This window comes from Macrotis lagotis, chromosome 7, assembly GCF_037893015.1.
Source record: "Macrotis lagotis isolate mMagLag1 chromosome 7, bilby.v1.9.chrom.fasta, whole genome shotgun sequence".
NCBI classification, from domain to species: Eukaryota; Metazoa; Chordata; class Mammalia; order Peramelemorphia; family Peramelidae; genus Macrotis; species Macrotis lagotis.
In genome coordinates, this window is record NC_133664.1 from 102406871 (window position 1) to 102419817 (window position 12947).

Here is a 12947-nt window from a genome sequence, read left to right on the forward strand (position 1 = left end):
CTCTGAAGTTAATAAAACTGCCCTAGGAGTTTTGTAGCATCAATCTAAACCTGAGGAGTGTTTTAGAGCTCTCCTCGCCTTTCAGCTTCAAACTTTTAATAATTAAAGCAATTGGTGCAGTGGATAGAGCACCGGCCCTGGAGTCAGGAGTACCTGGGTTCAAATCCGGCCTCAGACACTTAATAGTGACCGCTTAACCCCATTGCCTTGCCAAAAAACCCACCTAAAAATTAAAAAATAATGGAAGCCATGACAGCTAAGAGGTTGTGACTTGTCCGTGGTGAGAGGGGCAGCGTTTGAACACAATGCTCTTTTCTGAGCTTGCTTATTCATCGTTATTATTAGCATCCGTAAGGCAGGGTCGCGCAGGCTCCCTTCCCCCACGCCGCGGCCTCCCGGAGCCCTGGCGGGGGGCGGGGCGACGCGGCGAGGGCGGGGGGCGACGCGGCGGGGCGGGGCGACGCGGCGGGGCGGGGCGACGCCGCGCGCGGCGGCCAGGGGGCGGGGCTCAGCCCGCCGGGGTCCTGGAGCGGAAAGCCGCGCAGGCTGCGCAGACGAGCGCCGAGCCGCGGATCGCCGGCGCTCCGAGCTCCGCGGCGGCCGGCCACACCTCGCCCGGCGGGCGGCTCCTCGCGCAGCTGTGTAAGTGGAACGCCGGCCTCTGCGTGCCCGCGCGCGGCCCCGCCGCCCCCCGCGCCCACGTCGTTCCCACGAGGGGTGAGGGGTGGAGGCGGGAAGCCCACGTTCCTTCTCCGTGCCACCCCTCCCCCGAGGCCCCGGCCCGCACGTGGGGGCCCCGCCGGCTGCCCGGCTTCTGCGGCTCCGGACTGGCGAGCGCTGGAGGGCGGGGCCGCGCGAGATCCCGCCCCCAGCGGCTGCCCGCGGGCTTTGCCTTGTTTTTAAATTTTCCTCTAACCCAGTGATTTCATTTTGCTTTATGTTTTCAAGGCAGAAGCCAATAATCTGAAATGGAGCACACCTTCACCCCGCTGGAATGCCTGCTCCCCACTGGTACTGTGCTGCTTCCCTATTTTACACTGTCCTTGATTCGCCTCCAGACCTCCTCCGCGCCATCACACACACCTGGCTGCCCTTGAGCTTCAGCGGACAGGTGGATCCCTCCCATGTAGTCAGGGTCCTCAGACACACCTGGCTGCCCTTGAGCTTCAGCGGACAGGTGGATCCCTCCCTCCCATGTAGTCAGGGTCCTCAGACACACCTGGCTGCCCTTGAGCTTCAGCGGACAGGTGGATCCCTCCCATGTAGTCAGGGTCCTCAGACACACCTGGCTGCCCTTGAGCTTCAGTGGACAGGTGGATCCCTCCCTTAGGTAGTCAGGGTCCTCAGACACACCTGGCTGCCTTAGAGCTTCACCGGACAGGTGGATCCCTCTTAAGTAGTCAGGGTCATCAGACACACCTGGCTGCCTTTGAACTTAAGTGGACAGGTGGATCCCCTCCCTAGGTAGTCAGGGTCCTCAGACACACCTGGCTGCCCTTGAGCTTCAGTGGAGAGGTGAATCCCTCCCTCCCTAGGTAGTCAGGGTCATCAGACACACCTGGCTGCCCTTAAGCTTCAGTGGACAGGTGGATCCCTCCCATGTAGTCAGGGTCATCAGACACACCTGGCTGCCTTAGAGCTTCAGTGGACAGGTGGATCCCTCCCATGTAGTCAGGGTCATCAGACACACCTGGCTGCCCTTGAGCTTCACCGGACAGGTGGATCCCTCCCATGTAGTCAGGGTCCTCAGACACACCTGGCTGCCCTTGAGCTTCAGTGGACAGGTGGATCCCTCCCATGTAGTCAGGGTCCTCAGACACACCTGGCTGCCCTTGAGCTTCAGTGGACAGGTGGATCCCTCCCATGTAGTCAGGGTCATCAGACACACCTGGCTGCCTTAGAGCTTCAGCGGACAGGTGGATCCCTCCTAAGTAGTCAGGGTCATCAGACACACCTGGCTGCCCTTGAGCTTCATTGGACAGGTGGATCCCTCCCATGTAGTCAGGGTCATCAGACACACCTGGCTGCCTTAGAGCTTCACCGGACAGGTGGATGCCTCCTAAGTAGTCAGGGTCATCAGACACACCTGGCTGCCTTTGAACTTCAGTGGACAGGTGGATCCCCTCCCTAGGTAGTCAGGGTCCTCAGACACACCTGGCTGCCCTTGAGCTTCAGTGGACAGGTGGATCCCTCCCTCCCTAGGTAGTCAGGGTCCTCAGACACCTGGCTGCCTTAGAGCTTCACCGGACAGGTGGATCCCTCCTAAGTAGTCAGGGTCATCAGACACACCTGCCTGCCCTTGAGCTTCAGTGGACAGGTGGATCCCTCCCTCCCAGGTAGTCAGGGTCCTCAGACACACCTGGTTGCCCTTGAGCTTCAGTGGACCTGTGGATCCCTCCCATGTAGTCAGGGTCCTCAGACACACCTGGCTGCCCTTGAGCTTCAGTGGACAGGTGGATCCCTCCCATGTAGTCAGGGTCATCAGACACACCTGCCTGGATCCCTCCCTAGGATAGCCACAGAGAGGGGGATGGACAGCCAAGTGAAATAAATAAATAACACTCCAAAGCACATCCCACAGTTTATCCACAAGCATCCATTGGTGTTGCAAGTGAAAGTCTTTACAAAGATTGAATCTTGTGTTTCCAGTTCAGCACAAGCAAAGCCTCCTTGAACGGGCTTTTTTTTTGTAAAGTTATTCTTTCTCCTTTTTTCCCAAGACTTTGATTTCATATGTTTAAAAATGTCACCTATAGGAAACTCTTGATTGGGTAGTTTCAGAAATAATGGGAGAATTTGCTTGATTGTCTTTTCCCTTTTGAAACTGCATTTGGCAACGTTTCAAGGATGCCTTATATCCAGTATCATCTATTCATATATGGAAAAAAATTCCAGTGGCTGAATCCCCAGGCTAGAAATCTTATTTTATAAAACAAGCCAACTTGCACTTACAGGGAGTAATTTTTATGGTTCCTTGCTCTTAATTCCAAAAAGCTTTGTTTGAAGTTTTTGGACAGGCTTATTTGTTTTTGTAAACCATTTCCGAACCACAGTTCCATTGTTTGTGAAAATTAAGGCAGTTCACTTTGTAATGCTAAAAACTGTCAGACTTTACTAGCCAGAAATGTGACCAAGATTACCCTTGTAAAACAGTTTGGTACTCCTCAATTTTTAAGCATTTTAAAATTTTTCTAATAACTCTACTATATTTACCATGGTTTTAAAGTAGCAGGTGGACTGAGCTGTAGTAAATAAAATAAATCATCTTTTCTGCCAAAATTCTCCTGAGGCTTTTTTTCTTCTTTGTAGGAATTGGCTTTTGCAGCTTAATGAATGCTAATTTTTGCTTATTTATCAATCAATTGGCCTTTCTTCCATCTTTGTTCAGGTATTTACAAAAATGTAAATCTTTTTTCTGGACTGTTTCTAAATGTTTACCTTTTTTTTGTAAGCAAATTGACCCTTAGTAATCTTTTAGTGACCAAAATGCTTGTTCAGAATTTATCTTTGAATATATTCAGCCAGGCAGTGATAGTTCAAGGAAAAATTGAATTTTTGTTCAGTTTCATCAGCTTCAAGCCTACTTGGTCCCACTTGGTCAGGGAGAGTGCAGATGTATATTAATTAATCTTAGTGAAAAGAAAAATGTGCAAATGCAAAGAAGTTTCCTGTAACAGTCCCTTTCCTGTTTGCTTAGGGACTGGGGGTTTTCCTAGAGGCAGATTTAAATTCTCAAGTTCTTAGATGTTTTTACCTGTGAATTTTGGGTTGCCCCATCTTTAGGTTAATCACTAAAATTGAATCTGAATAGGGAAAGAATGACAGTGCAATGAAGGAAATGTAATAAATAGTCTCAACTAGAATTGACTGATTCTAAACCTGTAAATCCATTTACAGACTCTTTGGTAGCCTAGAATCACATTTAATTGGCTGATCTCTAGTAATCAGCAGTATGGTATCTTGACATACTTGTGAGAAGCTCCTTTTAATTGTCCCCCCCAAAAAATATTTTTTTTTACCCTAAATTACTTCTATGTCCAAATTTTTATTGGAGAATCTTTTTTTTTTCTTGAGGTAAACTCTTCTTCAGAGCACTTAGACTTCCCAGAAGAAAAGAAGTGTCATACCTACAAATAATTTCTTAGCTCTTTGTGGCAGTTTTCCTGTCCATAAAGGAGTGGTAATAAGACCTAGCACTACTTGGCTAAAGAATTATAGAATTGAGAACTGGTAGGGACCTTAGAGTTATTTAGTTCAATTTTCTTTCTTTATTTTTTTCCCCTTAAAAAAAAGGAATAAGTTGAAGCCCCCTCAAAATGTAATTTTGCTTAAGGTGGTGTTGAAAGTTATATTTCATATAAGTTACAGAACTATGATTGTAATATAGTATATGTTTACTGGGGTGGGAATTTCACCACCATATCTGTAGGTGATTACTCCCTTAGAGCTTGTAGAAATAACTTTTCAGGGGTGGCTAGGTGGCACAGTGGATAGATAGAGTACCAGCCCTGGAGTCAGGAGTACCTGAGTTCAAATCTGGCCTTGGACACTTAATAATTACCTAGCTGAGTGACCTTGGGCAAGCCACTTAACTCCATTTGCCTTGCAAAAACCTAAAAAAAAAAAAGAGAACTTTTCACAAAATCCTTGACTTGAAATGGTAGCCTCAGCTTGGAACATAAAGTTTGGGGCTACTGATTTTGTTTCTTTTAGAGCTGAAGTATTGAAATATTTGTTGAATTAGTGGGCATCTATATAGTAAGGTACACATAATCTCATCTCTTTTAGCTCCCTTTAACACAATGGCTTCCTTTTTTTCATCTTATCTTGTCATTTCAAGAGTAATACATAGGGACCCCCTACCTTCTATCTTTTAAGTTTTGTTGAATGTCTTTTCTGCTCATAGTGATTAGGAAACAGTGTTAACAAAATAACAAGACATTTACGAAGTTAAAAAGTACTAGTTATCTTAAGTCTTCAGTATTAGGAATCTTTTTTATTCACTGCCATCCAAACAGGTTTAAACTTTCTTAGCTTCTTCTGCCTTTTTTTTCATCAATTGCTTTTTCTAGTTTTTGTCTCTCAATTCAAATCTGAGCATGCCACCTCTTCTCCTTCACCTAATACTTTTCTCATTTCAAATGACCATCTCCTTAAGCCCCAAATCACCAAAAAGATGGCACTTTGGAGAATTTTAGGGAATCTGTGTACTAGTGATCTGCTTGTATGAGAAGACTTTTCTTACGGGGGGGGGAACTTCTAGGATGATTTTTCAGTTCAGCTTTCTGTGGGCAAAGCTCCTTAGGTTAGTCCCTGGTTCAAATTTAGATTCATCTTTAACTGATGTCTTCCTTTCTCCTGCCAGAGAAACTCAGCTTGATTTTACCTCTTCTCTGAATGTTTTGTTGTCGTGACTTACTTTTCTAATAACTTTCTTATTCAGAATCTCTATGGTGTGAGATGGCATTTCAAAATTTCTCCCATTGTCAAATTAGTTACAGGAAGTCTTCTCCCTAGAAACTCAATAAAGAACAAGCACTGAGGCAGGACAATGCAGTTAGGCAATACATCTTTTAGAAAAATGAAATCATCCACTAATATTAGCAGTGAAAGGGAGGCAAAGAAGAGTTGACTGGAGAAGTCAAGATATTATTCAGCAAGACATGAATTATAACTCCACCAGTTCAATCAATTAAGTTAGACATTGTGCACCTCTATGTGCTCAATACTGTTTAAGGATACTGTTTCTGGCCATCAAGAAACTTATCAATTTTAGAAAATAAAATTAGCAGGGAACATAGTGAATCATACAAGATAGTATATTTAAATGTCACATTGTGTGTCATGGAGCTTAACAGATTTTCTAGTTGAGAAAAGTGGATGCTTTTGTTATAGGTTGGAAGGTTCAGAGAAGACTTCTTGGAGGAGGTGAGACTAGAATGGACATTTAAGGATGGGTGGGATTAATTTAGAAGAAAGGAGAGAAAGAGGTTTATAGGAAATGATGTATGAGTTAAGGTACAAAGGATAATAGTAGCTGACATTTGGTATAGCATTAAGTGTACTCTCCATCCATTATCTGAACCTGGTATGTAGAGGAAAATGATCTTCCTATCTTCTTAACATTAGAGTAAAAGGGTTGAGTTGGAATTGTGGGAAATAAGTTTAAACAGGTTGGTTAGGTCTTAAAAGAAAAAGCAACCTAGCTGTTTTGAGTAGCTGTAGCTAATTGGTTTTGAAGCAGTATAGTGCAATGGACATAACTGCTGGTTTTGGAGTGAGAAGTCTTGAGTTCAAATCCTGGTTCAAATGTATGCCACCAGTATGAGCCAGTAAAAGTCACTTGCCTCTCTTGACCCCAGGTCTTCATCTGTGAATGAGGGGGTTAGACAGAATCTATTCTAGGATCCCTTTAAGCTTTAAATTTATACTTCTATAAGGGGAAGAGTAATTGTGTTTTAATATAGAAAGTTGACATTTTAGACATTTCTTAATTTTTAAAAATTTTATTTATTTAAGGCAATGGGGTTAAGTGACTTGCCCAAGGTCACAGCTAGGCAGTTATTAAGTGGCTGCATTTTGAACTAAGGTCTTCCTGAGTCCAGGGCCGGTGCTCTATCCATTGTACCACCTAGCTGCCTGACATTTCTTGTTTTAAGTACTTTTAAGCATTTCTTATTTGATCCTCCCAACAGTTCTGATAAGTAGGTGTTATAATTAACCTCATTTCAAGTTAGGAAACCAGTAGGAAAGTAAAGGATAAAAACATTGACCTAGGTCCATTTTTAACAAACATTTGCTGACTACCTGTTTACTGTGTGTAGTTCATGGTCAGGTACCCTCTTTCTAGAGATCCCACAATTAGAATGTCATTCCTTTAAGCAGATCAAGGCTTAAATACTTCTGGGTGAGTAAATGAATGACAAATTATTAAATGCTCACTGTATGTTGAGCACTATGCTAAGTGTTGGAGATATAGATAGAAAAGTTAGGCAGGCTCTCACAAGGAAGTCAAAATTAAGCAGACATAGAACATAGGAAAGGGGCCCTGGGGTCCTGAGAAAACTTCATCAGGTCAGATTGCAGTCACTTCTGTCTGCCTCTTTTTCCCCCAGCTGTATAATGGGGATATAATAGCATCTTCCTTCTAGGACTGTTGCAAGCATCAACTGAAGATAATATTTGTAAGACACGTAGAACAGTGACTGTCAAATATTAGTCACTTAATAATTGCTTATTGCCTTTTAACAAAGAACAGTAGAAAGAACAATGATAAGGCCTGGTTATCCTTTCTCTCACTAGGAGTCTATAGTTAGTGACCTTGTCCAGTTCATCCAAATAGTGTGTACAGTCTTATTTAATACAGTGAGAGTGGTGAATATGGGAAGGACTTGAAGGAGGACCTAGTTCAAAACCATTGGGAAGTAGACCTCAGAGTTTGAGTGGAGTGAGGATTCTGGGTTCCCTCCCTCAGAAGTGAGAATGTTGTGTTTATTATCATTTATCCAGGACGTAGATTGGCAGGAATTTTGAGGGTGAATGGACCCTTCTGCCTACATTTGTCACTCCCTGGTGCCCCTTGGAGTCTGGACAACTAGGTCAGGGTTAGAAGGAAAGAGAGCACTAAGTCTTATTAATTGTTTATATGATGGTGTGACTAGAACATAGAGGACAGATGGAAGTAGACCGCTGTGTAGTATTGTTTGTGAAGGGCAACATATTCTGCACTAAGGTTGGGATGGAAGTATTGAGTCTTTGGATTGAAATGCTGTAATTACAGAAAAAAAACCCCTCCATAGTTATGCATTATAAATCGTGTGACAAGAACAGTCACATTAAAATAGAACTGTTAATTAATTTGTTGAAACTTTTAGGGAGGGCTCCAGTCCAGGTTAAATGCAAAAATTTATTTAGATTCACCTGGTTTAGTGTTTTTCCCCCCCTTCTACCCATTTTATGCCAAGGAGACCTTTTATATATAGCTTTTATATAGCTTCATCTTCTGATCTTCCATTTTAATTATCTTGCTTCCTACTTTGGTTAACACTGCTCTCATCCCCAATGTATTTTCAACTGGAGAGCTTAATATGCTTTTGTTATTTAGCACTGCTCTAAGGTTATAATCTCTTCCCTCTTTTGTGGAGGGTAGTGTATTTTCTTTAGGGCCTTTTTGAGTGTTTTGCTCTTTAGTTAAGTTTTAAATTTTTTCTTTTTAAAAGAAAGTCATTTTTCTTTGCTTTTTTTTTTAAGTTTTTTTTTTTTGCAAGGCAATGGGGTTAAGTGGCTTGCCCAAGGCCACACAGCTAGGTAGTTATTAAGTGTCTGAGGCTGGACTTGAACTCAGGTACTCCTGACTCCAGGGCTGGTTCTCTATCCACTTCGCCACCTAGCTGCCCCAAGAAAGTAATTTATTTTCACTTCTTAGTTGTCATCCTCACCCACAGAAAAACCTTCCTACTTGTACCAACTAGTTGTATAGTCAGGAAAACCTTGGTTTGGACCCTTTTTCAACCATTTCTTAGTTGTTTGACCTTTGAAGTCACTTAAGTCTGCCTCTTATTTTCCCAGTTGTACAGTGGAGATATAATAGCACCTACCTCCCAGAACTGTTGGTAAGTGTCAACTGAAGAGAATATTTGTTAAGACACTTAGGATAGTGCCTAGCAAATATTAGGCACTTCATTGCTTAATTCCTTTTAACAAACAATAATTAAGCAAAACAGACAGGTTGACCAGAATACAGGGTTTATACAGTAATCTATATTAAAAAAATCACCGCTTCAATGCTTTCATAGTCTTATAGATTAGATCAAATAGTTAATTCTCAGTTCTCTATTTTTATACTCAGAAACCCACCCTTGGCTCTGTTTTAATCTTTTCACCAGCCTAAAGACTCTTTGCTCTGTAGACCTTTACTCTATTGAACAAAAGCAATATAATTTTAACCTTCAGATTGACCACAGTCTGACTCGTGGAATCAAGATTGGCTATTTCACTGATGTCTTTTCCTTTATGTTTTTGTGGCCCGTGTATATATATATATATATATATAATTATCTCGATTCTGCTTTTTTCCATACAAATCTCTCCAAAGTTCTGAATGTCTCATAGTCATTCATTTCTTACACTGTATTCATGTGCCATAATTTGTTGTGATTTTGAAATGGTGGATGCTTACTTTATGTGATCTGTATTGTATAAAAATGTATATATTTTGCTACTAGAGAAAGTCTGTTGTTTAATTCTAGTGGAATGTATTGGTACTGTGTAGCCAGAAACGAAAAAGCAAAAACATGAGTGTTCACAATTTACATTGTTAAATGTTAATTGGTAATGCATGAACATAGGTCACCTGTCCTTGGGATTGACTTTGGGATCCTTCAGAACAAAACATGAAAGGAAAACTTGGACATTTCAGACACTCAATCTGAAAGCTAGAGCTATTCTACTTTAGGTCAAAAGTTGTTGGGAGACCTATGGAGCAGAGTCTTATGATAGGACCTCTAGAATGGTGAAAAGATTAAAACATAGCTAAAAAGACCCAACTTCATCCTATACACACACACACACACACACACACACACACACACACACACACACACTGTGCGCGCGCGCGCGTGTGTGTGTGTGTGTGTGTGTGTGTGTTGTGTATATATCTATTGCTTTCTAACTGTAGTGTCTAAAATAATTTTAGGGTTTTTTTTAAAGTAACCAATGCAATATTTAATGGTAAGTGCTAGACATTGTTAAACTTTTCCTAGGGTATTTCTAGAGTGATTATTACCCTCAAGAACCTTTCTATTTACCTATCGATTTACCCTTCTTCATTGTGTCTAAGTAGTTTCCCTACTTCAAAACTATATGAGAGGAGGAGCATTATGGAAAGGAATAGGAACATGAGAGGTACCTGGGAGGTCCCACTCCCCAAGAGCAGGACAAGTTTTCCCTGGAAGACAAGCATCAGTAAAGCTTTTCCTTGTCTTTCCAGACTGAATATTATCCTCAAGAATCTTTCTATTTACCTATGAGAGACTCTTTTTTTTAGTCTTCTAGTTTGTAAGCTAAACTCAGGGGCAGGAATTTAATTCTTCTTTGTAGCTGTAGTGCACCCGCCCATCATTTAGCATTAGATTTTATGCATAATATGCACTTGATAATACTTTTGAACTTGAATTCCTGCTACATTCAAGAAAGCCACTGGGCAATAGTTACCTCAATCCTATTAATTTTTAAGTATTGAGAACATGATATTTGTATTTGTCCAAAAAGGGAGAGGGGAAAGGGAAACCTGTGGTGTTTACCTGTATACACAGTTCAGTAACAATTGATACCCCCTCTCCAATCAGGGAATTATTCAGATATCTTTAAGATAATATATCTTCCTAGTTCCTTGTCTGAGAAATCCAGTAAGGTCTTTAATTATTCCTGTAATAACTGCGGCCCACTGTTAGGTTTATTAAAAGTTTGTACTATTTTAAAAGTTGACTGCAAGCCTAAGGGGAATGTTCAAAGATTTGTGGTTTTGCCAAATCCCTATAGATGTGGTTCTTTGGATGATTATTCTATTTTTCTTCTTACAAAATATATTATTGTTTTTACATAGATTCATAGAATCTCAGCATTAGAGGGAATCTCAGATCATCTAATCCAACTCTAATTTGAAGCTCTTCTACAAAATCCTCTTCAACTCATCCATCCTTTGATGTGTGTGACAAGTCAAAACAACTAATGATATTTTAGACTAAATTAATAAGTTTAAAATCAAAATGCAGGAGGTGACTAGTGTACTCTTCCCAGATCATACTGTAGTGGAACACACCTTTTCCTATTATAAGCACTCAATTCTAGTAGAGACATTGAGAAGTTATAGTGCATCCATTAATGGAGAAATTTATTACCCCATTTTCAAGTTGCCTACTGTATTTTTGATGGCAGAATGTAAGCACTCTGATGCTAGGAATTGTTTTAATTTTATGTTGCCAGGGTCTGCCATGAAATTCAGTTCTTGCTAGGTGTTTAATAAATTTGCTGATCAATTGTTTTACAATATGCTTTTGTGATTTGAAGTGTTTATATCAGAACTCTTCATATTGTGAAATCTGTTTCCGTCTACCTTCTAGTACTGGTTTGAAGTTGTTTTTCCATGTCTTTGCAGAACAAAAATTTGAGCCATTTCCCATGTATGATATTGAATGTATGAAGACAGACAGAAATCTTGATCACTTCCCTGTCTCTATCTTCAGCTTAAGCAATTTTTTTTAGGGTTTTTTTTTTTTTTTTGCAAGGCAAATGGGGTTAAGTGGCTTGCCCAAGGCCACACGGCTAGGTAATTATTGTCTGAGACCGGATTTGAACCCAGATACTCCTGACTCCAGGGCCGGTGCTTTATCCACTGTGCCACCTAGCCACCCCTTAAGCAATTTTTTTAAACCAGTTCTTTTAAATCAGACATGATTTCTATTACTTGTACAAGTCTAGTCTGCCTCATGGATATATACTATAACTTCCCAATGCCTCTTCTAAAATATGGTGCCTTGAATTTGGAAAAGGTGTTCCACTGTGGTCTGACCTGACCAGAGTATGCTAGATAATCAATCTCCTTCATTTTGAGTTAATTTAGTCTAAAATCTCATTTTTGAGATTTTTTTTTGACTGTCACACATCTATCACATTATTGATTCATATTAAAATATAGATAATATTAAAACTCTTTCTTAGATAAAATCTGTCTGGTCTCAAACACTAGATATGTGATGTTGGGCAGGTCACTTAACCCCCTTTGTCTGACTTTCCTCTTCTGTAAAATAAGCTAGAGAAGGAAATGGCAAATCACTCCAGTATCTTTGTCAAGAAAACTCACAGAGGGGCAACTTGGTAGCACAGTGTATAGAACACTGTCCCTGGTGTCAGGAGGACCTGAGTTCAAATGCGGCCTCAGACATTTAATTACCTAGATGTGTGACCTTGGGCAAGTAACTTAACCCCATTGCTGTGCAACCCCCCCCCCCAAAAAAAACAAAAAGGGTTACAGAGAATTAGACAGGACATAAAAGAGTGAACAGTAAAAAACATCCTCATTTTATATAGTTAATTTTGAAAACTTTTTGGTGGGATTTTATATTTGTACTTATTAAATTTTATCTTATTATATGACTAGAGGTCTTCTTCAGAATGTTTATGTGACTTGCCCTGGATCATACAGCCAGTATATATGTGCCAAAGGTGGAACTGAACTTAGTTTTATTGACTCTAAGACTATCTTTCTTACTTTTTTTTTTCAATTTAATATTTATTCTTATCTTGTACAATTTTTTTATACATTAATAAAATATTCTTGTTTAAGAGTAAACAAAGTACCCCTCCCCCCAAAAATATAGACACACTTGTGGGATAAAGTAAAGGGGAGAGAAAAAAAATTAAAATAAAAAATAATAGTAATAATTGTAGGTATGGCTAGGTGGCGCAGTGGACAGAGCACCAGCCCTGGAGCCGGGAGCACCCAAGCCCATATCCAGCCCCATACACCCAACAATCACCCAGCTGTGTGACATGCAAGCCACCCCAACCCCACTGCCCTGCATAAACCGAAAAAAGAAAAAAAAAAGACCTAAAATAAAATATAATAGTAGGGGTGGCTGGGTGGCAGACAGAGCACTGGCCCTTAAGCCAGGAGCACCAGGGTCAGAATCCGGCCTCAGCACCCTGCTATGCGTCCCCAGGCAGGCCACTCAGCCCCAATTGCCCTGCACCCCCCCCCAAATAATAATAATAATTAAAAAATGTGCTTTAGTCTGTGTTCCAGCACCACCAACTCTGTCGTGGGTAGATCACATTCTTTATAAATCCATCACAAAAGTTACTTCCATATTTTTCCACCATTGCCATTGCTGATTGCAACTCCCTTCTTTCATATTTCTCCACTTTCATGTACTATATTTTCTCTCTCC

General features: G+C 41.2%; 1 protein-coding gene across 1 annotated transcript in view; it reads left to right on the forward strand.

Moving 5' to 3' along the window:
• The first annotated feature begins 575 nt into the window (after window positions 1-575).
• The window catches only part of LOC141492802 (thiamine pyrophosphokinase 1-like), a 485555-nt gene continuing 473183 nt past the window's right edge, over window positions 576-12947 (forward strand). Inside the window, exons 1-2 of the mRNA XM_074193473.1 lie at window positions 576-642; window positions 949-1011. Of these exons, the coding sequence (XP_074049574.1) occupies window positions 969-1011 (43 nt within the window). The 5' untranslated portion in view covers window positions 576-642; window positions 949-968. The remainder of the gene's footprint in view (window positions 643-948; window positions 1012-12947) is intronic.